This window comes from Bos grunniens, chromosome 6 (assembly GCF_055505025.1).
Source record: "Bos grunniens cultivar Pamir isolate PY7600 chromosome 6, Bosgru_T2T1.0, whole genome shotgun sequence".
NCBI lineage: Eukaryota > Metazoa > Chordata > Mammalia > Artiodactyla > Bovidae > Bos > Bos grunniens.
In genome coordinates this window covers 103,173,017-103,199,213 of record NC_141170.1, presented here as the reverse complement: position 1 = coordinate 103,199,213, position 26,197 = coordinate 103,173,017, and the positions used below count along the sequence as shown (strand labels likewise).

At 39.3% G+C, this 26,197-nt stretch overlaps 1 protein-coding gene across 5 annotated transcripts in view; it reads left to right on the top strand.

The window, feature by feature from the left end:
- The window catches only part of ELOVL6 (ELOVL fatty acid elongase 6), a 132,105-nt gene that overhangs the window by 55,538 nt on the left and 50,370 nt on the right, over positions 1-26,197 (top strand). For all 5 annotated transcript variants that reach the window (XM_086407048.1, XM_086407046.1, XM_086407050.1 and 2 more), the window contains one exon: positions 25,727-25,858. In XM_086407048.1, coding sequence (XP_086263174.1) covers positions 25,727-25,858 — 132 coding nt within the window. The remainder of the gene's footprint in view (positions 1-25,726; positions 25,859-26,197) is intronic.

Here is a 26,197-nt window from a genome sequence, read left to right as displayed (position 1 = left end):
CTCTACTGTCTCCCAAAGGCCCTGTCTCCTACCACTGTCACACTGGAGGTTAGGATTTTGACACAGATTTTAAAGGGAACGCAGACATTTGAACCACAGAACTCTCTAGATTCAGGTCTAGGTCTGGGAATTTAGAATCTGCCACTGTAACAAGCACCCAGAGGCTCTGATGCAAGTAGTCAATGGACCACGTTGAGAAACACTTAGGATTTGCTAGGAAAAGGTGCATAGTTAGAAAATGTGCACTTGTACATAGATTAGGAGAACAGCACCCACCTCCAGATCTGCTTAAACTCTTGCCATATTCTCAGGGATCAAGTTAGAAGGTGGGAGAAAACTGGCTTCTAATCCCTCATCACCTTCCATAGAAACACTTGTTCCAAAGGCCTCCTGAGCTACCAAAGGGACAACATTGAGCCACTGGTTTGCCATTCCTGGAAATGCCAGGCCTTCTTCCAACTCAGACTAGGACCTGACATTTTTTGTTTAAGACTTTCACTTTTTGCCAGTTTTCCTCAATTCTCACTCCCAATCTCTAGCTCTCTTATCTCACTCAAATTAAAACTTATAAAATATATCCTGTTTTAAAATACATCTTGCAAAACACAAGTAGAAAGTAAGTTACCCCTAAACCTACCATCTCAATGTTTCTTTTTAATAAAGAGTAAATTAAGAAAATTAACTTTTATCCACTCTTTTCTTTATATATATTAATACAGTTTTAGTCTTTCATTTCGCAGGCAGCAATCTGAGTTCTATAAGGATGTGAAGATAATCTTTTGTGACATTAGAAAGGATGAACTAGACAAATACAGAATTTTTTTTAAGTAAGCTATTAGTTTTTGGCTTTTAGAGAAACAACTAGCTCATATTTGACATACTATGATAACTTCCTAAAATTTGGATTAGGTTATAGTTATATTGTGTTATTACTTGGTTGAAAATTTAAAACCTAACTGCAACTCATTTAAGCTCTAGAATAAAAAGCCTAAATTTTTTTAAAAATGGAAATAGTTGCTACAGTATATTTTAAAAGAAATTCACTTAGTTCCTTTTTTTCGTTTTAAAGTCATATTTTACTCATTTGTCTCTTTTTCTAAAGTTTTGATTTCTACAGTACCCTTGGGCTTTGCTTCTTAAAGGACGTTTAGAAAAATATACATTAAAAAGTCACTTCTGTCCTACAACCCCCCACCCCGCCCCTCCCCCCCTTGATTCAGGAAGAAAACTGAAAACTTATTTCCTTGTCCTTGTCAGGAATTATTACCCCTTTTTTTGCTACTTGGACCTAAAGCCATTTTGCCAGTGAAGCAGAATTAATTTGCTCACAGAAAATCAAATTCTGTGTCTAGTTGGGGAATAATCTTGGCAATTTTTTTTTTTTTAAGAACCAGCCTTTGCTTTTGTATATTCAGGTTTGGGTTTGCAGGAGGAAATCCTGAAAGAATAATATACATCTTCTTCATGAGAAAGATTAAATAATTCATCTCTAGTGTCAAGCTACTTTAGATATGTCTTAATTTAAGATTCTACCATGGTACCTCATAATCTTTTGTCTACAGACTACCTTAATTTACAAAAAATCAGAAACTCAAAAGTTTAGGAATTTCTTAGGAACTCAGATTTTCAATTATAATTATCCCCTAAATAAATATCATTTGCTTATATAAATTAATAACTTTCTTTACCATAGTTGAAATACTTTTATGCTCATTCTTTCTGAATGATATTTATGACTATGCAAACATAGCTGTATTTACAAGAAAAGTTACTGAAACAAGCAGAATTACTTTTTCAGATACACACTTAGAGTTACATGCCCAAAGGATATCCCAGTATACTGAAATTTCCAAAGGCAAAACTGGCAGAACCTGGTAACAGTAAACATGGAAGACAGTTCTTGCTCTGGTGTTTTTCTCAGCCTTACACAGCTTTTCTCAGAGTGGTTCATTTCCTTTCTATAATTTTTTTTGCTCAAATTCACCTTCTCAGTGTGTCTGCCCTGGCCACCCTATTTAAACTGTGGTCTGCCCCTCATTTCCTGCCTGTTTTTCCTGCACACTGCTTTTACTTTCTCTTTTTTCCACCATATGTATCATCTTCTAACATACATTATTGTTTATATCTTTTGTAAAAACTTATTTATTTACACATGTATTTGTACCAAGTCTTGTAGCACATGGGATCTTCCGTGGGACCATGGGACCATTAAATCTATATGATTAAATGTTTATATTTCCTTAGATATAGTCTTGTACATGTGTCCTCAATAATTTTTGAATACTAGATTTTAAGAACCAAAACACAGGAATACAGCATGTCCTTTTGGACAGCTAGAACTCTGCAGAGTACATCATTCTAAGTAGGAGGACACAAAGGCAGAAAATTATTATGCCACAGATTACAAAGAAATCACATGGAGAATTGTGTAAAATCCCAAAGTATGTCCAACCATTAAGTGAGCCAGGGAATATCCCTGTCAGCATACGAGAAAAGTAGGCAAACATCAGACTGAAAGAGTCAGCTTCTAGCATGCATTGGCTTTTTGAGATGCATTCTCTAGAGACTTTGAACTCTTGGGCAAGGGCCCTGTTTTAGTTTATCTTCTTCAAGCTATTTCTCTCTATTGAAATTAATAGCCTTGTTAATATGCCTTAAAAGGAATACTTTTTTTGAAGAACAAGTGGATTTCAAGAGTAAGTGATTATTTACATTCATGAATGGTAGCATGCTGGAGAACTAGAAAAAGTTCTTTCTTTGAAAGAACCAAAGAGGAAGTAGTCTAATATTTTGGATAGGAACTCAATGTAGTGGTTAAAGGCCTTGGGCTAACACTTGGCTGCCTTGGTTTAAGTCCCAGCACCATCACTGAAAAGTTTTGGGTTCTTGTACAATTTATTTAATCTTGTTCTTTAGTTTCTTTGTCTGCAAAATGGACATGTTCTCTGAAATGTAAATAAGACATTTTTTATAACAAGTCCTTGGAACACTAAGAATTTGGAATGTAGTAGTGCTTGGTGACAGAGAAGGCAATGGCACCCCACTCCAGTACTCTTGCCTGGAGAATCCCAGGCACGGGGGAGCCATCTCTGGGGTCGCACAGATCTGGACACGACTGAAGCAACTTAGCAGCAGCAGCAGTGCTTGGTGAAACAAGTTATTATTACTCACCAAATTGAATCTTAGTCGTCTTATACCAAATATTCCATCTTAGTGGTCTGGAGCAGTACACAAATATGCATTCTAGGCCAGTGTTCAATTTTGTGTCTATTGTGGAATAGTAAATTCATGTAATAGAGGTTTATTGTGGGTGCTCAGTAAACACCCACAGTAATGTTGGTGTTAAATGTTGTTGGTGTTAAATGTTATTGGTGTTTAAATGTCATTATAGCACATAGGTGAGGCTTCCCAGGTGGCTCAGTGGTAAACAATCCTCCTGCCAATGCATAAGATGCAGGAGGTGCAGTTTCAATCCCTGGGTCTGGAAGATCCCCTGAAGAAGGAAATGGCAACGCCTGCTCCAGTATCCTTAGTTCATGGGGTCGCAGAGTCGGACACGACTTAATGACTGTGCATGCGCATGCATGCTCATAGCACGTAGGCATCTAGAATTTTTCAAATTGTTTCAAAAATGCTTTAGACTGAAGGATGTATTTTGAATTAACACTTGCCAAATCATTTTTTAACTTTTTTTTGTTGGGGGGGTGGCGTGGACCCTTTGTGTAAACATAGCTAAGTAAAGAATATTCTTTCTCCCAAATCTTGATGCTTATTAAATTGGCCTTGACAAATAAGAAAAGCAAAGGCTGAGGATGACTATTTAGAGTGATGGCTGTCTTGACACAGCATGTGCATGCCACTGTGAATAATCTCAAGGACTCAAGTCCCTCATAATGCACATTCCCGAGGGGAATGGTCTTGGGAATATGGGAAGACCCATCAAGCTTCCAGCTTTCAAAGAAACTGTGAGTCAGATACACATGTGTCTCCTTAAGAAATTTTACTTCCTTCTGAAATTGTCTGATTGAAGAAAGGTGTGCTATGGGCATATTGCTATTTTAAGAATCTCTTTTCTCAGAACACATACTTGATAAATCCCAGCTGTGCCTTAGTCATGTCTCAGGATTCACCTGCCATGCAAGTGAAGTAGAAATTATTCTTGTCTTACAGCCCAGTAGTAAAAAGAAACTTTAAAAATGAGATAAATTCTCTTTTCACTTTCTGGAGAGTTGGGAGCTGTGCTCTTCATTTCTATGTTTGATAGACCTGGAGATTTTTCTATTAAACATTTTCCCTAAGAGAAATTTTTATCATTGTTCCTAGCTTTGGAAGGAAATAACAAATAACAAAAATAATTGAAGGATTTTTTTTTTTTTTTTTAAAAGCAAAGTGAAAGTCTCTGTGGGAAACGATGAACACAGATATAAAGATAAAAAGCTCCTAAACCAGTTATTGGCCAGTCTCTGGCAGGTTTTATTCTGGTTCCCCCTGTAGAAATTGATGACACACACATAATAGAGAGCAGCTTCCTGTTCGACTTGTTCTGCTTGGTACACAATCATCAGGAGAGGATCAGTATCTCTCGACATGGCAGAAATGCAGGAGACCCAATGCCTGAGTGTGGCTAATAAAAATAATAGTTTGTTCTAAGATTCAGAAAACAGTGCAATTCATTTTATTCATTACAATTGGCATTTTTTGGAATATGATAGCAGCTACTTACATAGTTCTGAGATGTACAAAATAGAGTTATTTTAAAATAGAGTTAATTTTTAAAAGGTTGCAGCACAGAAACCTTTATTGTTATCAAATTGTCATACTTTGATTTAGAAGAAATTGGCTAAGAACGTTTAAGATCAGATTTAGAGGTGTAAGTCCTGATCAGATCAGATCAGATCAGTCGCTCAGTCATGTCCGACTCTTTGCGACCCCATGAATCGCAGTCTAACATTATTTTTACAGCATTACCCTAGCCAGGGCTAGGAAAGTGTTGGCCATCATTGAATTTTTATACTTGGGGTGAATTGAAATAACTGAAATTCTACTTCAAAAGGAAGTTGGCGGTTACTGTTCTTCATTTCAGGTTATTTGTTTCTCTTGCCTAGAGAGATGTTATAAAATGCAGTCTGGATGACCTTCTTGGCAAGGGAAGCATCGCAACAGGTGTACAGTTTGTAAAAACGGATCATTCCAGGCTTCCCGAGGTGGCTGGACCATAACTTGATTGTAGGCAGAAATGAACCTAATTCTAGAGCAGTGCAGGGAAATATTGCTCCAAATTGGTGGTTCTGTTTTAGTCTCAAGTTTAAATGAAACTGCTGATTTGAAACCAGGTGCTTACTTTGTTTACTCTGTGCTTGGTTTAAAGCAGTTTAGCCCGAGGGTATCTGAAGGATAAGTGACTGTCATTCTAACCAACAAACACTTTGTGTTTTGCAGGCTGTATCACATTTCAACATACACTCTTACATGTTTCAACTTCTCTGTTCTTCAGTTCAGTTCGGTCACTCAGACCTGTCCAGCTCTTTGCAACCCCATGGACCACAGCATGCCAGGCTTCCCTGTCCCTCACCAGCTCCTAGACTCTTTCTCTTTTTCTTCTCAGCCTTGGCACTGTTGACCTGAGGTGTGGATAGTGCTTGTTGTGAACAGCTGTCCCGTGCAGCATCCAGCAGGCCCTCTACACACCACGCACCAGCTGTGTGGACGTCTCCAGACATTGTCAAATACCTTCTGCAGGAGGCTCTCACCACCTCTGAGAACCACTGGTGTGGATGAAGAGAACAGAGGTCCACAGACTGTACCCTGGGAGCCCTTCAAACTTTAAAGATTGAGGGAGCTGAAGAGGGAGCTAGCAAATGAGAACAGGAAAAGGAGCAGTGGTGAAATTGAAGAAGAAACACGAGAATATAGTGTACCATAAATCAAGTGAAAAATGTGTCACAGAAAAGAAGGGATTACCATTTGTGTCAAATGCTGCTGTTCATCAGGCCACTCGAGATGAAGACTCTTCCTTAGGTATTTAAGGGTTTTAAACTTTAGAACAAATGGATTGCTGTGATAGGAAAATGCACCTGATGGAGCCTGCAGTGTGTGTGTTTCTACGGCATTAAACAAAAGCTTGTTTAATATGTCATAGAAACAAGTTCAATTGCTTTTTCTCTTTTGGCCACACCAGGTGGCATGTGGGGTCTTAGTTCCCCAACTAGGCATTGAACCTATGCCCCCTGCAATGGGAGGACAAGAGTCTTCAGCACTGAACCGCCAGCGAAGTCCCTATAGTATATATTTTAAAATTGAAATTCAGAGGGTGGTCACAAGCCAAATAAACTTTGTTGTTGAAAAATAGTATAAGATGGCACTTTAGAACCTGTGACATTTGGGATAGACTGCTGCTGCTGCTGCTGCTAAGTCGCTTCAGTGTCCGACTCTGTGCGACCCCAGAGACGGCAGCCTACCAGGCTCCCCCGTCCCTGGGATTCTCCAGGCAAGAACACTGGAGTGGGTTGCCATTTCCTTCTCCAGTGCATAGACTGAGTACATACTAATTTCTGATTGCATGTTTCACTAGAAATCCTAATCTTTGGTGCCTTGTCCATTTATGGTATTAATAGTATATAATAAGTCATTTGTTACTAATGCAAATTCAAGTAAATTTGTGAATTTATATATTCATGAGTCGTTTCAGGACAATCCTTAACAGTGTGACTCTCAGCCTGTTGAATTCTAAAATGCTTTCTTGAGCTGGAAAGAAGGGACTGCTTTTGGATCTAGCAAACCAAGAATAAAGGTCAAAGGTTTGCCATCTGTAGGGGATTCCTCTCTGTCACAATAGAAAAGGGACTTTAGACTCTGCTCTCAATCAGCATAATCCATGTGATAAAATGAAAATAATCCCTCCAAGATGTCCATGTCTTAATCCCTGGAAGTGTTGACTATGTTACCTGACAGATCAAAAAGAGACTTCGCATGTGTGAGTAAGTTTAGGAATTTAAGATGAGGAGAGTGGTCTGGAATATCTGGGGAGACACAAAAAGGCAAAGGAGCAGATTTTCCCCAGAACCTCCAGAAAGAATGCAGCCCTGGGAACACCTTGATTTTAATCCCATGAGACTCATTGGAGAATTCTGACATTCAGAACTATAACATCATAAATGCATGTCATTTTCAACCCACTAACTTTGTGGGAATTTGTTACTGCCAATAGTAGGAAAGTAATACAATCCAGTTTGTAAGGCAGGTTTTCTTGATGACCAGCCTTCTCAAAGCTACTGTCCTTGGGCCTTATGTCACTGAATGAGCATTCAGATTTTGAAGTAGAAGTGTGACTAGCCTAATTAAAATCTTGCCTTATTATTATTTTCAAGAGTAAAATGAAATTGATAGTCTTTGCTTGGATAAGTGGGTGGTATCTCATGGGTGAAAAAATGTCTGTTAAGCTTGCTTATGGGCTTCCCTGGTGATTCAGTGGTAAAGAATTTGCCTGCCAATGCAGGAGATGCAGGAAATGCAGGTTCAATCCCTGGGTCAGGAAGATCCCCTGGAAAAAAGTAACATCCCATTCTAGTATTTTTGCCTGGGAAATCTCATGGACAGAGTAGCCTGACACAACTTAGCGACTAAACAATAAACAACTACAGCAACCTTGCTAATATGTCATTGCTTCTTCTCGCCATTGCTAATTTTTACTCAGTCTTCATTTCTTATGTAAATATGATTTGGTGACAAAAAGGTGTCCATGAGTTAGACCATGAAGTAATCTTTATTATTGCTGACTTATTTTCTCCCTAATCCAGAAATATATTTAATCACCCAATAGTTAACATGAAAACGTAATTTTTTTTCCCTTGAGAGTATTTTCCAACTTTAAAGCTGCCTGAAGCAATGAATGTCAACAACAAAAAAAATGGTTTTGACTTGTTATTTTGTATTGGGATACAGCTGATTAGCAATGTTGTGATAGTTTCAGGTGAACAGCAAAGGGACTCAGCCATACATACACATGTATCCATTCTCCCCAAACTCCCCTCCCATCCCGGCTGCCACATAGCATTGAGCACAGTTTCCTGTGCTATACAGTAGGTCCTTTCAACTAAAACTCTTTGTAAATATAAGGAGATAGTTAACAGAAATGGATCACCTTTCAGTTCAAACAGTTCCTCCTTGAGTGTAGAGAAAATGCTCTCAGATTTGGGTACATATATGCTTATTTACTGGAGAAGGCAATGGCACCCCACTCCAGTACTCTTGCCTGGAAAATCCCATGGATGGAGGAGCCTGGTGGGCTGCAGTCCATGGGGTCGCTAAGAGTTGGACACGACTGAGCAACTTCACTTTCACTTCTCACTTTCATGCATTGGAGAAGGAAATGGCAACCCACTCCAGTGTTCTTGCCTGGAGAATCCCAGGGACGGGGGAGCCTGGTGGGCTGCCGTCTATGGGGTCGCAGAGTCGGATACGACTGAAGTAACATAGCAGCAGCAGCAGCATGCTTATTTACATAGTTGTCTGTGTGGCTGTCATTTTGACTTAAATCTGGGAACATTTTATGTCTGAATTGGATTTAATCTTGTAAACCTGAAATCCGGTTTCCATTCCATTGTGAACAATCATATGCTTTTCATAGTGTTTTCATTTCTGGTTTTAGTCTCCAGCGCTGAGATAAACCTATTATCCACAGAACATTCAGGGCTTCTTCAGAATAAAGACAAACAGGAAACATTTTTACTTTGACTCTGATTTTATTTTTATTTTTTATATATTTTATATTTCTATAGTCAGCTGGCCATTTAAGTGGATGACAAGATCTTTTTTTAAGCTTGCAGCCTTAAAATAAGCCCATAATTCTACATTGTACAACTTCTGGTCCAAGAAAATTTCATATTCAGGGGGCAAAAATCATCAATACCTCATTTATATTACTTGGTAGGTATCTGTTCACAGGAGTGTCCCTCAACTGCTTCTATTTAATAGCCATTTCAGAATTCTGGTATGCTTTCTGTATTATCTTTATTATTATACTTTAAAATAACCAACAAGTGAGCATTTCTTCATTGGAAATTAAGATGCAAGCTTTCTGTTTCTTAGAACAAAGGGCATTTCTTTGGCTTTAGCACAATGAAATGGAATTGTTGATGAAATTACTTTCTGGATTCTCTTTCTGCTTGGTGCCTCTCCTATTAGGAAAGTACTGTGTTTTGTTGTTTGTGTTTTTGGTAATGGCCTCTAGAGTTTAACGTTGTACCATGACTAGTATCAGTAGCTTATGTACTATATAAGACAGTTACTTGAAAATTCTGACTTGAAGTGACAATCATTAGCAAAGAATCAGGATGATTGAGAGCAATATTTGCAAACAAAACAGAAGCTAGAAATTGTTTTGTCAATGCAGAGCTTATTGTAAGTTAGCATTGTAAGATGGGAGGAGATGTGTCTAATTAAAACCACTGACACATTTTGGCTAACGTGTTAGTCAGAGGTTTTGGCATGTGTTTACCCTTTTTAAGGAAATAAAACTTTGTCAAAGAATTCTTTTTCTTTTATTTACTGTCCTCAAAAATCTCTGATGCTTACTTTGACATTAATTCTTTCTGATTGGTTAGGTTAAACCATGTCGTCCAAAACAAAAATATTCTTGTATCTCTCGAGGATGCAGTACTTTAGGATTAAAATTGACCTTTACTCTATGTGACAATTCAGGACACAGCTTGACTGAAATAATGCCATGATTAGCCTAGCCATTTTCAAAAATTTTCTCAGAACAGGAGGCTATCCATTCTTAAGTGATAAGTTAAAGAAGGTCCCATATGATAATGCCTGTGAAGAGGAATAATTCATTAAAGAAGATCCTTCAGTTCATACATGTGCTTCAGTAACTCCTGTAGCTACAGATGCTGACAATATAGATTGTGGGGAATATGCCAGAATGTACTAACTTAGAGTACTAGGATTAAAGTTCAGCCACATCTGCCCACTAGAATAGACGTATTTAATGCCAAATTTCTCTGTGAGCATATCTTTTCTTTAATTCTTTGTTGTCGTTGTTCAGTCGCTATGTCATGTCTGACTCTTTGCAACCCCAAGGACTGCAGCATACCAGGCTTCCCTGTCCTTCACCATCACCTGGAGCTTGCTCAAACTCATGTTCATTGAGTCAGTGATGCCATCTAACCATCTCATCCTCTATCGCACCCTTCTCCTTCTGCCCTCAAGCTTTCCCTCAAGCTGCATTTCTCAAGATGCAGCATCAGGGTCTTTGCATTAGGTGGCCAGAGTATTAGAGTTTCAGCTTCAACATCAGTCCTTCCAGTGAATATTCAGGGTTGATTCCTTTAGGATTGACTGGTTTGATCCCCTTGCAGTCCAAGGGACTCTCAAGAGTCTTCTTCATCACCACAATTTGAAAGCATCAATTCTTTGGCACTCAGCCTTCTTTATGGTCCAACTCTCACATCCATACACGACTATCTTAAAAACCATAGGTTTGACTAGATGGGTCTTTGTCAGCAAAGTAATGTCTCTGCTTTTGAATATGCTGTTTATGTTTGTCATAGCTTTTCTTCCAAGGAGCAAGCGTCTTTGAATTTCATGACTGCAGTCACTACCCTCTGTGATTTTGGAGCCCAAGAAAATAGTCTGTCACTGTTTCCATTGTTTCCCCATCTATTTGCCATGAAGCAATGGGACTAGATGCCATGATCTTTGTTTTTTGAATGTTGAGTTTTAGGCCAACTTTTTTCACTCTCCCCTTTTACCTTTATCTAGAGGCTGTTTAGTTCCTCTTTGCTTTCTGCCATTTAGGGTGGTGTCATCTGCATATATGTGGTTATTGATATTTCTCCCGGCAATCTTGATTCCAGCTTGATCTTCATCCAGCCTGGCATTTTGCATGATGTACTCTGCATAGAAGTTGAACAGGCAGGGTGACAATATACAGCCTTGATGTACTCCTTTCCCAATTTTGAAGTAGTCTGTTGTTTCACGTCCAGTTCTAACTGTTGCTTCTTGACTAGCATACAGGTTTCTCAGGAGGCAGGTAAGGTGGTCTGGTATTCCCATCTCTTTAAGAATTTTCCAGTTTATTGTGATCCACACAGTCAAAGGCTTTTTTATTCTGCCCCCTCCCATCTCATGCAAGGAAAGGAGAATGCTTTTATAAGGAAGTACAGAGGGCTATAATAAACAGAATCCATGACTTTTCATTGGCTATGTTGTTGCCAGGCAAAAAGAGAACTCATTCTTTTTCCTGTTGGTCTCTGCTATGGTCACAGGGGCTTCCCTAGAGGCTCACTGGGAAAGAATCTGCCTGCCAATGCAGGAGACACAGGTTTGATCCCTGGGTAGGGAAGATCCCATGGAAAAGGAAATGGCAGCCCACTCCAGTATTCTTACCTGGAAATCCCATGGACAGAGGAGCCTGGCAGACTGCAGCCCATGGGGTTGCAAAAGAGTCAGACACGACTTAGCCACTAAAACAACAAAGAGAAGATGGCTGCAGGACGGGAATTTCCCCTTCAGGTCTCCGGACTGTATTTACTTGAGGTTTCTGTTCACTGATTTTTAGTCTCCAATTCATGTGTGTCCTACAATTTACTTTTAGAACCTTGAATTATTTTTCTGACTTGAATCAACAACCAAACTAAAGGAGAAATCTTAAAGGAGATGTGGCCTTACTGAGCAGCATACTTTCTGGGCTTCACACTCTTCAGCTCAGGAGGTGTACCAGATAGATCAGCCAAAGTCCTTTTAGGTCTCCTTTTTGTTCCTTTTCTCCCTCACAGCATATTTTCTCTTTCACAACTCCTTGTGTCTGACATGTACATAGTAGCCATTATAACAAGATCGCTGATATAAAGACACTCAGGTCATCTCCCCATGGGGTTCATTAGCAATTATCCTGTGTGAAATGCTACCCACATGAAAGTTTCGCCATTTTCAAACCTGTCTGACTTCCAAAGGAGTGCAAGTCATCTGGCAGAGATTTTGATGGGCAACTCAAGCTACTAAGTGCTGGTTCAGTGTAATCCCAGGAGTTGAAAAGAAAAAAGTTGAATATATATATACACATACATATACATATATATATATACACACACAGACACACACATACGCTCGTTAAGAAGTTTTGTTAGATAGAACAATAAATATCAATACGAATCATAAGCAGGTACACAGACTAGGTCAGAATAGGCAAAACATGTAGGAATGATTTGGAACAATATAGCATGATGAAGAAATCCAGATTTCTGAAGATAAAAAATAAAACTATTGTTTTGATTAATTACGGGCTATTTTCATTAATCACAGGGACAGAAATAAAAGGGGAAGAAAGGGTATATACAAACATATCCGTATTGCATTTGGGTGGTCCTTATTTGGTTGGTTACTTCTTATGTGTGCTAGGTCACTTCTGTTGTGTTTGACTCTTTGCAACCCCATGGACTGTAGACCACCAAGCTTCTCTGTCCGTGGGGTCTCCACGCAAGATTACTGGAGTGGATTGCCATTTCCTTCTCCAGGGGATCTTCCCAACCCAGGGATCGAGCCCACATCTCTTATGTCTCCTGCATTGGCAGGTGGGTTCTTTACTACTAGCGCCACCTGGGAAATCCTATAACTAATGTAACTGGGCTGTAGAATGACTATCTCAAAAGTATTCAGTTCAGTTGCTCAGTCATGTCTGACTTTTTGCGACCTGCATGGACTGGAGCACGCCAGGCCTCCCTGTCCATCACAAACTCCCAGAGTTTACTCAAACATATGTCCATTGAGTCGGTGATCTCATCTCATCCTCTGTCGTCCCCTTCTCCTCTCACCTTCAATCTTTCCCAGCATCAGGGTCTTTTCAAGTGTGTCAGTTCTTCATATCACGTGGCCAAAGTACTGGAGTTTCAACTTCAACATCAGTCCTTCCACTGACTATTCAGGACTGATTTCCTTTAGGATGGACTGATTGGATCTACTTGCAGTCCAAGGGACTCTCAAGAGTCTTCTCCAACATCATAGTTCAAAAGCATCAATTCTTCGCTCAGCTTTCTTTATAGTCCAACGCTCATATCTGTACATGACCACTGGAAAAATCATAGCCTTGACTAGATGGACATTTGTTGACAAAGTAGTGTCTTTGCTTTTTAATATGCTGTCTAGGTTGCTCATAATTTTTCCTCCAAGAAGCAAGCGTCTTTTAATTTCATGGCTGCAGTCACCATCTGCAGTGATTTTGGAGCCCCAAAAAACACAATGTCTGTCACTGTTTCCACTGTTTCCCCATCTGTTTGCCATGAAGTGATGGGACCAGATGCCATGATCTTAGTTTTCTGAATGTTGAGCTTTAAGCCAACTTTGTCACTGTCCTCTTTCACATTCATCAAGAGGCTCTTTAGTTCTTCTTTACTTTCTGCCATAATGGTGGTGTCATCTACATATCTGAAGTTATTGATATTTCTCCCGGCAATCTTGATTCCAGCTTGTGCTTGTTCCAGCTCAGTGTTTCTCATGATGTACTCTGCATAGAAGTTAAATAAGCAGGGTGACAATATCCTTGACGTACTCCTTTTCCTATTTGGAACCAGTCTGTTGTTCCATGTCCAGTTCTAACTGTTGCTTCCTGACCTGTATACAGATTTCTCAAGAGGCAGGTCAGGTGGTCTGGTATTTCCATCTCTTTCAGAATTCCCCACAGTTTATTGTGATCCACACAGTCAAAGGCTTTGACATAGTCAATAAAGCAGAAATAGATGTTTTTCTGGAACTCTCTTGCTTTTTTGATGATCCAGAGGATGTTGGCAATTTGATCTCTGGTTCCTCTGCCCTTTCTTAAACCAACTTGAACATCTGGAAGTACACAGTTCACGTATTGCTGAAGCCTGGCTTGGAGAATTTTGAGGATTACTTTACTAGCATGTGAGAGTGCAATTGTGTGGTAGTTTGAGTATTCTTTGGCATTGCCTTTCATTGGAATTGGAATGAAAACTGACCTTTTCCAGTCCTGTGGGCCCTGCCGAGTTTTCCCAATTGGCTGGCATATTGACAGCAGCACTTTCACAGCATCATCTTTCAGGATTTGAAATAGCTCAACTGGAATTCCATCACCTCTACTAGCTTTGTTTGTAGTAACACTTCCTAAGCCTTGCTTGACTTCACACTCTCCATGAGTGACCACACTATCATGGTTATCTAGGTTATTAAGACATTAATGATTTAATGATCATGAATGATCTTCCTTAATGATCTTTCTCAGTGATCAGTGCAAAGAAATAGAGGAAAACAACAGAATGGGAAAGACATTGTACAGGAGATAGGGATCAAGACCATCCCCATGGAAAAGAAATGCAAAAAAGCAAAATGGCTGTTTGAGAGGCCTCACAAATAGCTGTGCAAAGAAGAGAAGTGAAAAGCAAAGGAGAAAAGGAAAGATATAAGCATCTGAATGCAGAGTTCCGAAGAATAGCAAGAAGAGATAAGAAAGCCTTCTTCAGTGATCAATGCAAAGAAATAGAGGAAAACAACAGAATGGGAAAGACTAGAGATCTCTTCAAGAAAATTAGAGATACCAAGGGAACATTTCATGCAAAGATGGGAGTGATAAAGGACAGAAATGGTACAGACCTAACAGAAGCAGAAGATATTAAGAAGAGGTGGCAAGAATACACAGAAGAACTGTACAAAAAAGATCTTCATGACCCAGATAATCACGATGGTGTGATCACTGACCTAGAGCCAGACATCCTGGAATGTGAAGTCAAGTGGGCCTTAGAAAGCATCACTGCGAACAAAGCTCATGGAGGTGATAGAATTCCAGTAGAGCTATATCAAATCCTGAAAGAAGATGCTGTGAAAGTGCTGCACTCAATATGTCAGCAAATTTGGAAAACTCAGCAGCCCACAGGACTGGAAAAGGTCAGTTTTCATTCCAATCCCAAAGAAAGGCAATGCCAAAGAATGCTCAAACTACTGCACAATTGCACTCATCTCACACACTAGTAAAGTAATGCTCAAAATTCTCCAAGCCAGGCTTTAGCAATACATGAACCATGAACTTCCAGATGTTCAAGCTGATTTTAGAAAAGGCAGAGGAACCAGAGATCAAATTGCCAACATCCTCTAGATTATCGAAAAAGCAAGAGAGTTCCAGAAAAACATCTATTTCTGCTTTATTGACTATGCCAAAGCCTTTGACTGTGTGGATCACAATAAACTGTGGGGAATTCTGAAAGAGAAGGGAATACCAGACCACCTGACCTGCCTCTTGAGAAATCTGTATGCAGGTCAGGAAGCAACAGTTAGAACTGGACATGGAACAACAGACTGGCTCCAAATAGGAAAAGGAGTATGTCAAGGCTGTATATTGTCACCCTGCTTATTTAACTTCTATGCAGAGTCCATCATGAGAAACGCTGGGCTGGTAAAAGCTCAAGCTGGAATCAAGATTGCCGGGAGAAATATCAATAACCTCAGATATGCAGATGACACCACCCTTATAGCAGAAAGTGAAGAGGAACTCAAAAGCCTCTTGATGAAAGTCAAAGAGGAGAGTGAAAAAGTTGGCTTAAAACTCAATATTTAGAAAATGAAGATCATGGCATCCGGTCCCATCACTTCATGGGAAATAGATGGGGAAACAGTGGAAACAGTGTCAGACTTTATTTTGGGGGGCTCCAAAATCACTGCAGATGTGACTGCAGCCATGAAATTAAAAGATGCTTACTCCTGGGAAGGAAACTTATGACCTATCTAGATAACATATTCAAAGGTAGAGACATTACTTTGCCAACAAAGGTCCGTCTAGTCAAGGCTATGGTTTTTCCAGTAGTCGTGTATAGATGTGAGAGTTGGGCTGTGAAGAAAGCTGGGTGCCGAAGAATTGATGCTTTTGAACTGTGGTGTTGGAGAAGACTCTTGAGAGTCCCTTGGACTGCAAGGAGATCCAACCAGTCCATTCTGAAGGAGATCTGCCCTGGGATTTCTTTGGAAGGAATGATGGTAAAGCTAAAACTCCAGTACTTTGGCCACCTCATGCGAAGTGTTGACTCATTGGAAAAGACTCTGATGCTGGGAGGGATTGGGGGCAGGAGGAGAAGAGGACGACAGAGGATGAGATGGCTGGATGGCATCACTGACTCGATGGATGTGAATTTGAGTGAACTCTGGGAGTTGGTGATGGACAAGGAGACCTGGCGTGCTGCAGTTCATGGGGTTGCAAAGAGTCGGACACAACTGAGTGACTGAACTGAACTGAAGCATGGCCCCGCCCATCAGAACAAGACTCAGTTTCCCCCTCAGTCAGTCTCTCCCATCAGGAAGCCTCCATAAGCTCTTATCCTTCTCCATCAGAGGGCAGACAGACTTAAAACCACAATCACAGAAAACTAACTAGTCTGATCACATGGAACACAGCCTTGTCTAACTCGATGAAACCATGAGCCATGCTGTGTAGGGCCACCCAAGATGGACAGGTCATGGTGGAGAGTTCTGACAAAACGTGGTCCAGTAGAGAAGGGAATGGCAAATCACTTCACTATTCTTGCCTTGAGAACCCTATGAACAATATGAAAAGTATTAAGTACCTACAGTTAAAGGTTGTGCTGTATGATTGTGCATTTAAGAGTACATTTAGTAAGCAAGAGTCCATACCATCTAGAAATTTCTAGTTATCTGGTGATAAAACAGTGCAGTGTTACAATTATACCCAGCTATGGAGGCCTGTCAGAATATGAAGTATTATTGGATTCCTGTTGAAATTTTAGGGACGTCATCTATCCACATTAAATAGTAAGTGGGCCTGCAGCAAGTCATTATTCATCTTGACTGTAATTGAAACTTTACCAAAGAGATACCAGGATGGAAATACAGTTTTAATCCACTTAAATCACCCTTTTGGCTAAAGAAAAATTATCTTCTAGCAAAATGGAAAAATCATAACATTCAACTATGAATGATAAATTTTTACTCAGTTAATGCTTCCTCAGATGACTCCTTCTCTTAATAGAACCCTAAACTTAGTTCTCAATTACCTCAAAGCATATTGAACATTTTTATTTTTTGTGTATTTACTCATTTTTACTACAATTTTTAAAGTTTATACTCCTTTTACAGTTATTGCAAAACATTGGTTATATTTCCCATTTGTAAAATACAACCTTGTAGCCTGTCTTATATCCAACAGTTGATTTCTCCTACCCTCCCACCTTTATACTGCCCCTCCCCTTCCTTTCCCCACTGTTAACCAGTAGTGCTTTATATCTTTGAGACTGCTTCATTTTTCTTATATTCATTAGTTTGTTGTATTTTTTAGATTCTTTGTATAAGTAATTTCATATAGTATTCTTTCTTATCTGTCTCATTTCAGTTAGCATAATGGCCTTCCAAGTCCATCCATTGTTACCAAAACATTATTTAAATTTCACCACAGTGGAAGATTTATGTAGGATACAATAAGTAACTTGTTTTTTATTATAATATTTATACTCAGTTCATATGATTGACTGGGGGCTTTCCAGGTGGCTCTAGTGGTAAAGACCCTGCCTGTCAATGTAGGAGATGTTAAGAGATGTGGGTTCAATCGCTGGGTCAGGAAGATCCCCTGGAAAACTAGTGATTGCCACTAGTGGAGAAGGGCATGGCAACCCACTGCAGTATTCTTGCCTGGAAAATCCCCATAGACAGAGGAGCCTGGCGGGCTACAGTCCATAGCGTCACAGAGAGTCAGAGATGACTGAAGCGATGGTGCTCATTATTGACTGCCTGGGACCCAGATAGAGCCTAGACAATTGATTTTTGTTTACCTGCATGCTTGATCACAGCCATTTCAATTTTTGGTAGTTTTGACCAATATGTGTGAATGCAGCCACGTGACCCTGAACAACCAATGTCATCAGCATGCCCCACCTCATTTCCTTTTCTGTAGAACATTTGTCCCTCACAGTTCTCAAATTCTGCATGTTTATATTGATCAACTTGGTTGCCCTAGCTGTGAACTTGAAGATTCTTAAAGAGATCTTTAGCAAACATGTGGAAAAGGGAACAGCCCCGGCCAGGAACCTAGCAGTACCTTAGGACTAATTCTCATTCTAGAACTGAAGAAATTTGAGGAAAGACTACAGAGGGAGGACTTTTATTCTTTGGTTCATTCTTCAAGGCACATTATTTTCCCCTTAAGCTAGAATGATAGGATCATATAGACATTCTTTAACTTGGTTCATAATTGGGAGTAATATAATTAATGTAACTATAACAGAACTTGGAATTAGAGTGAATGAGCAAGAGAAAGAATAATAAATTGTTGAAAGGAAGAGTTTTCAGGGATACATATAGTGAATTTGTTCTGAAGAGAATTTGGATCAAAGACTTCCACTGCCTAGAAAATGTGGCAGTTGAAACAAAGGTATAGAGATTTCCTCTTCATCTTTTCACAAACAGGGTGCCACAAAGTTACAGAACAGCCTTGTAATTCTGTAAAGGGGTTTAAGGAATTCTTATAACACAGCAGATAAATTCTTCTTACCATAGAACTGAGGCTACTTAATCTCTAAGTCAGGCTACTTAATCTCTAAGTCAGGCTCCTTGGTCATAACATGAAGAAAATGTTTTACCTACATTAAGGATGATTAAGAGAATTAAATACCAAAGCTTTTTAGCACTATCTCTACCCCCAGGAATCACTCCTTAAATCATAATACCTTTAATTTAGAAAAGAATATATGCTTTTGCTTATGACTACTGTCTACATTAACTTAATAAATTTTGTTTTTCTTGAGTGAATCCTTATGTGCACATAGTAGAGTGATTCTGATTTTTAAAGTAATGCCATACACTTTCAAACTTAAAAAGAGTAAGGCAATAAATGTATTTATGGCCAAAACTGCTTTATTCTTCAAATGTTGAATAGTTAACAGTTTCCATAAATTGTCTCACTTTTCCGCTTCTCTTTGAAATACAGAAATAGCCTTTCTTTCTGGAGGAAGAAAATGCATCATTTTTTTTCCTAAATATTTTATTCTTTTTAAGACATTAACTGGGAAAGGGAAAGTGAAAAAGTGAAACTGTTAGTTGCTGAGTTGTGTCCGACTCTTTGTGACCCCATGGACTGTAATCTGCCAGGGTCTTCTGTCCATGGAATTCTCCAGACAAGAATCCTGGAGTGATTCCCTTCTGCAGGGGATCTTTTCAACCCGGGGATCGAACCTGGCTCTCCCACATTGCAGGCAGATTCTTTCCATCTGAGCCACCAACTGTTGATTTATACAATGTTCTCTGAGTTTCCATGTGCCTGAGTACATTAATTATATTTTCTCTTATCAGAAAATTCAATATGACAAGATCATGGTCATTCAATAAACATTTATTAAGCACTAGTCTGTGCCAGGTCTTATGTTTCCAGAGTTTGTGGAAGTGATTTATTTAAATCTATTTACCAGTTGATTTCAGAAATCACCACTTTATTTGGTGGTGTTCACCAAGTCAGTCACTGGCAATCACTGGAAGAAGTGTGATGCTGTGTGAACAATAAGATCTCTCATGTGTCAGCAATTCGTGGCAGTCGTTGGGGAAAAAATACAAAGCCCTTTACAAGTAATCCTCTTTGGGTGAATGCATTTTTCTTTTTGTATTACATCTCGGAACTTATTTTTCAGCCCTTGAATGAAGAGTACCCATTTTAAAAGAAACATTGCTTTATCATATCAGAAAGTACTCAGTTGTTTCAGTTATTTGTAATACATGGCCTCTGTTACTTTATATTGAATTGTACTCTACGAAAACTTTGTGTTTTTATTCTTTATGGCATTCCCGATACTATGGTTCACTTCTCCTTGGTACACTAATACATGTGCAGGACATGCAGATTCTATTCTATTTACCTGGACCTTCCTGACTAAAAGTCCCACCTAAACCTAACAAAAAGAAAAAAGGACTCATAAGATCCTGTGTTCCATCATTTTTTTTTATTACTCTCCTTTCATCTCTCCATTATTTTTTCTTTTTTATCTTTTTTATTTCTGAAATTTCATTTATTTTTCTGAAAATTTTTTTAGACTTGTTAAAAATTACCACTTTTAGATTTTCATTAAAAATAACAGTGTAACAACTAGGACCTATTGTATAGGATGTGGAACTCTACTCTGTGTTCTGTGCCAGCCTGGATGAGAGGGAGGTTTGGAGGAGAATGGATACATGTGTATATATGGCTGAGTCCCTTCACTGTTCACCTGAAACTGCCACAAGATTGTTAATAAAAATAATTTATTTTGTTAATACAAAATAAAAGGTTTAAAGTTTGAAAAATAATCAGCTTGCCAATATATGAGGAAGCCAATTAAATAATTATTATGTTATTTGACATAACTCAAATGAAGATGGACTTTAGCTAAAAATTTCCTATGGGTTCTTATATAATTTAGTAGTAAAAAAAGGTGAAGTTCTATTAGATCCAACTGTTCTTAAAACTTAATTGATTCTCTTGAGTTTGCCTTTTGGTTTAGAATGCCTGAGCTCTTGGTTGTTTTCCTAATTTCATACATTATGTTGATAAAACAGTCTTCAAAAACAAAGTTCTTTAAAAGTGTTTGTTGGTGGGTAGGTATTTCCTGAAATGTAAGGGTTTGGTTTATTTTTACTTTATTTTTTAATTGAAGGATAATTGCTTTACAGAATTTTATTGTTTTTAAACCTCAACATGAATCAGCCATATGTATACAGCCCCTCCCTCTTGAACCTCCCTCCCATCTCCCTCCCCAGTCCACCCCTCAAGGTTGATACAGAGTCCCGGTTTAAGTTTCCTGAGCCATACAGCAAATTCCTGTTGGCTGTCTATTTTACATATGGTAATATAAGTTTCCATGTTACTCTCTCCATAATCTCACCCTCTCCTCCCCTCTCCTCATGTCCATAAGTCTATTCTCTATGTCTGTTTCTCCATTGCTGCTCTGCAAATAAAATTTTTGGTGCCATCTTTCTAGATTCCATATACATGCGTTAGTATATGATATTTCTTTCTCTTTCTGACTCACTTCACTCTGTATAATAGGCTCTAGGTTCATCCACCTCATTAGAACTGACTCAAATGTGTTCCTTTTTATGGCTGAGTAATATTCCATTGTGTATATGTACCAAAACTTCTTTATCCATTCATCTGTCAATGGACACCTAGGTTGCTTCCGTGTTCTAGCTATTGTAAACAGTGCTGGAATGAACAGTGGGATACATGTGTCATTTTCAATATTGATTTCCTCAGGGTATATGCCTAGGAGTGGGATTGCTGGGTCACATGGTGGTCTTATTCCTGGTTTTGTAAGGAATCTCCATACCGTCATCCATAGTGGCTGTATCAATTTACATTCCCACCAACAGTGCAGAGCGTTCCCTTTTCCCTACTCCCTCTCCAGCATTTATTGTTTGTAGACTTTTTGATGATGGCCATTCTGACCAGTGAGAGGTGATATTTCATTGTAGTTTTGATTCACATTTCTCTAATAATGAGTGATGTTGAACATCTTTTCATGTGTTTGTTAGCCATCTGTATGCCTTCTTTGGAGAAATGTCTGTTTAGGTCTTTTCCCACTTTTTTGATTGGGTTGTTTATTTTTCTGGTATTGAGTTGTATGACTGCTTGTATATTTTGGAAATTAATCCTTTGTCAGTTGTTTCATTTGCTATTATTTTCTCCCATTCTGAGGGTTGTCCTCTTACCTTGCTTATAGTTTCCTTTGCTGTGCAAAAGCTTTTAAAGTTTAATCTTGTTTACTTTTGTTTTTATTTCCATTACTCTAGGAGGTGGGTCATAGAGGATCTTGCTTTGTGTCATCCAGTGTTCTGCCTATGTTTTCTCTAAGTTTTATGGTTTCTGGTCATTCATTTAGGTCTTTAGTCCATTTTGAGTTTGTCTTTGTGTACGGTGTTAGGAAGCATTCTAATTTCATTCTTTTACATGTAGCTGTTCAGTTTTCCCAGCACCACTTATTGAAAAGGCTGTCTTTGCCCCATTGTACATTCTTGCCTCCTTTGTCAAAAATAAGGTACGCATAGGTTCAGTTCAGTTCAGTCACCCAGTCATGTCCGACTCTATGAGACCCCATGGACTGTAGCATGCCAGGCCTCCCTATCCATCACCAACTCCTGGAGTTTACTCAAACACATGTCCATTGAGTTGGTGATGCCATCCAACTATATCATCCTCTGTTATCCCCTTCTCCTCCTGCCTTCAATCTTTCCCAGAATCAGGATCTTTTCAAATGAGTCAGTTCTTCACATCAGGTGGCCAAAGTATTAGAGTTTCAGCTTCAGCATCAGTCCTTCCAATGAATATTCAGGACTGATTTCCTTTAGGATGGACTGGTTGGATTTCCTTGCAGTCCAAGGGACTCTCAGGAGTTTTCTCCAACACCACAGTTCAAAAGGATCAGTTCTTCACTCAGCTTTATTTATAGTCCAACTCTCTCATCCATACATGATTACTGGAAAAACCATAGCTTTAACTAGAAGGACCTTTGTTGGCAAAGTAATGGGTTTATTTCTGGGCTTTCTATCTTGTTCCATTGGTTTATATTTCTGTTTTTGTGCCAGTACCATACTGTCTTGATGACTGTAGCTTTGTAGTATAATCTGAAGTCAGGAAGGTTGATTCCTCCAGCTCCATTCTTCTTTCTCAAGACTGCTTTGGCCATTTGGGGTCTTTTGTGTTTCCATATGAATTGTGAAATTTTTTGTTCTCGTTCTGTGAAAAATGCCATTGGTAATTTGATAGGGATTGCACCGAATATGCAGATTGCATTTGGTAGTATAATCATTTTCACAATATTGATTCTTCCTACCCAAGAACATGGAATATCTCTCCATCTGTTTATGTGATCTTTGATTTCTTTCATCAGTGTCTTACAATTTTCAGCATTTAGTTCTTTTATCTCCTTGCTGCTGCTGCTGCTGATAAGTCGCTTCAGTCGTGTCTGACTCTGTGCGACCCCATAGACGGCAGCCCACTAGGCTCCTCTGTCCCTGGGATTCTCCAGGCAAGAATACTGGAGTGGGTTGCCATTTCCTTCTCCAATGCATGAAAATGAAAAGTGAAAGTGAAGTCACTCACTCATGCCCGACTCTTAGCGACCCCCATGGACTGGAGCCTACCAGGCTCCTCCGTCCCTGGGATTTTCCAGGCAAGAGTACTGGAGTAGAGTGCCATTGCCTTCTCCCTTAGGTAAGTTTATTCCTATATATTTTATTCTTTTTGTTACAATGGTGAATGGGATTGATTCCTTAATTTCTCTTTCTGATACTTCATTGTTAGTATATAGGAATGCAAGTGATTTCTGTGTGTTGATTTTATTTCCTGAGGCTGCTAAATTCGCTGATTAGCTCTAGTAATTATCGGATACTATCATTAGGGTTTTCTGTGTATAGTATCATGTCATCAGCAAACAGTGAGAGCTTTACTTTTTCTTTTCCAATCTGGATTCCTTTTATTTCTTTTTCTTCTCTGATTGCTGTAGCTAGGACTTCCAAAACTATGTTGAATAATAGTGGTGAAAGTGGCACCCTTGTCTTGTTCCTGAACTTAGGGTGAATGCTTTCAGTTTTTTCCATTGAGAATGTTTGCTGTGGGCTTATCATATATGGCCTTTATTATGTTGAGGTAGGTTTCCTTCTTTGACCATTTTTTGAAGCATTTTAATCATAAATGTGTGCTGAAGACCCTGTGTTTCATCATTTTTTTTTAAAATCTCCTTTCATCTCTCCATTCTTAATGTTGCCTGAGTTCTGTTTGTTTCCTAGAGTATTTTAAAGCAAATCCAAGACACATAATTTTACCCATAAATATTAACTGATAAGAACTTTTAAAATTATGACTGATAATTTTCTGATTTTATTAAAGATTTTTTTAAACATCTGTTCAAATAAAGATCCCCAGAAGTTCAACATGTTATATTTAATTATGTCTCTCAAGTTGCTTTTAATATAGAACAGCCCTAGATTTTGATTTCTTACGACTGACATTTTGAAGAAAGAAAGTCAGCTGTCCTACAGAATGTCCTGGGCTTCCCAGGTGGCTCAGTGATAAAGAATCAAGATGGAGACGCCTGCTCAATCCCTGGGTGGGAAAGATCCCCTGGAAAAGGAAATGGAAACTCACTCCAGTATTCTTGCCTGGAGCATCCCATGGATAGAGGAGCCTGGCAGACTACAGTCCACAGGGTTGCAAAGAGTTGGACACAATTTAACAACAGAATGTTTCAGTTTGGCTCTATCCCCTATCTTTTCCAATCAGTTCAGTTCAGTTCAGTCGCTCAGTCATGTCCGACTCTTTGCAACCCCATGAATTGCAGAACGCCAGGCCTCCTTGTCCATCACCAACTCCCGGAGGTCACCCAAACTCATGTCCATCGAGGCAGTGATGCCATCCAGCAATCTCATCCTCTGTCATCCCCTTCTCCTCCTGCCCCCAATCCCTCCCAGCATCAGAGTCTTTTCCAATGAGTCAACTCTTTGCATGAGGTGGCCAAAGTATTGGAGTTTCAGCTTTAGCATCAGTCCTTCCAAAGAACACCCAGGGCTGATCTCCTTTAGAATGGACTGGTTGGATCTCCTTGCAGTCCAAGGGACTCGCAAGAGTCTTCTCCAACACTACAGTTCAAAAGCATCAATTCTTCGGTGCTCAGCTTTCTTCACAGTCCAACTCTCACATCCATGCGTGACCACTGGAAAAACCATAGCCTTGGCTAGACGGACCTTTGTTGGCAAAGTAATGTCTCTACCTTTTAATATGCTATCTAGGTTGGTCATAACTTTCCTTCCAATAAGCAGGTAGAAAAATCAGATATTTGCCGAGATTCAACCTCAAGGTTTTAGGCCACTGTACTGTAAGAAGTTCTGTGTTCTTCCTATTGCATTGTATGATGTCTGACAATTAGGCTTATTATTAATGATTATACTGACGTTTAATACCTGCCTCCCCTGCTTCCCTGGTGGCTCAGACGGTAAAGCGTCTGCCTACAATGTGGGAGACCCAGGTTCGATCCCTGGGTCAGGAACATCCTCTGGAGAAGGAAATGGCAACCCACTCCAGTACTCTTGCCTGGAAAATCCCATGGATGGAGGAGCATGGTAGGCTACAGTCCACGGGGTCGCAAAGAGTTGGACACGACTAAGCGACTTCACTTCCCCTAGTGAAGGGGTCAGGAATCCATCTTTCAGGAGCCGTAATTCATGTAGCTTGGTTTTAGTGTTTTAAATCATGAAGTGTTTCTCCAAAGTCATTCTTTAGTATCATTAGTCTGTTAGGAAGATGGCATTTTTAAAGGCTTTCTTGTCCTAGGACACAGGTCTGTCACCTAGATTTTCTATTTCCAACAAAATGGTCCTTTTAAATTAATCTATCTAAATTGTCCAGCAAACTCTGAAAATCAGTGCTCTTGGTAAAAATATTTCTTTTTGTACCTCAGTACCATGTTGATGAAATGTTTAGAGTTACAGAGCCTCAAAAGAAAATACATCTATCCTGACAAGAGTTAACCTGGATGGCCTCCTTTATCAGGGGAGGAGTCACTAGCCACCATGTTGCCAAATGGACTCAAATTTCTCTCTTTAGGGAAGGGGGCATATTCCCAAGAGTATATTTTCAGTGAGTACGAAGAGAAGAGGGGTAGAAAAGTTGGTGAAGCAATATACATTTCTAATGAATAAAGATAAATTGCTTAAAGCTCTTTATTTCATAAGATTTTGTTTTTCTGTTTGTTCCTAGGAAGAAATCTTTCCTGTTTTCCGCCCTGTATGCTGCCTTTGTCTTTGGTGGTCGGCACCTAATGAACAAGCGGGCGAAGTTCGAGCTGAGGAAGCCTTTAGTGCTCTGGTCTCTGACCCTTGCAGTCTTCAGGTAGGTTTTTTTGTTGTTTTTCATTTTCCAAATAAAATCCATCTATTTCATCAGATTAGCTGAAAGACAACAACGTTTAATCCTGCATCTCATATTTTTTATCCTTAAGGATGTAAAATAGCACCACATCCCGAGGGAAAGGCTTCATGCCGCCAAGCTTGCCATGCTCTCTTCATTTTGAGAACACTCAGGCCATCTCCTTTCTTGTCCAGACTGTTCGTGCAGTAACTCAGTTTATGTCTTAGGACTAGAAGCAGTGCATCAGTTCCATTTTTTGGCGTATAAATAAAGATGTAGGGGTAAACTGCAGCAATAAACTGTGGAAGTGTATGGTAGTGT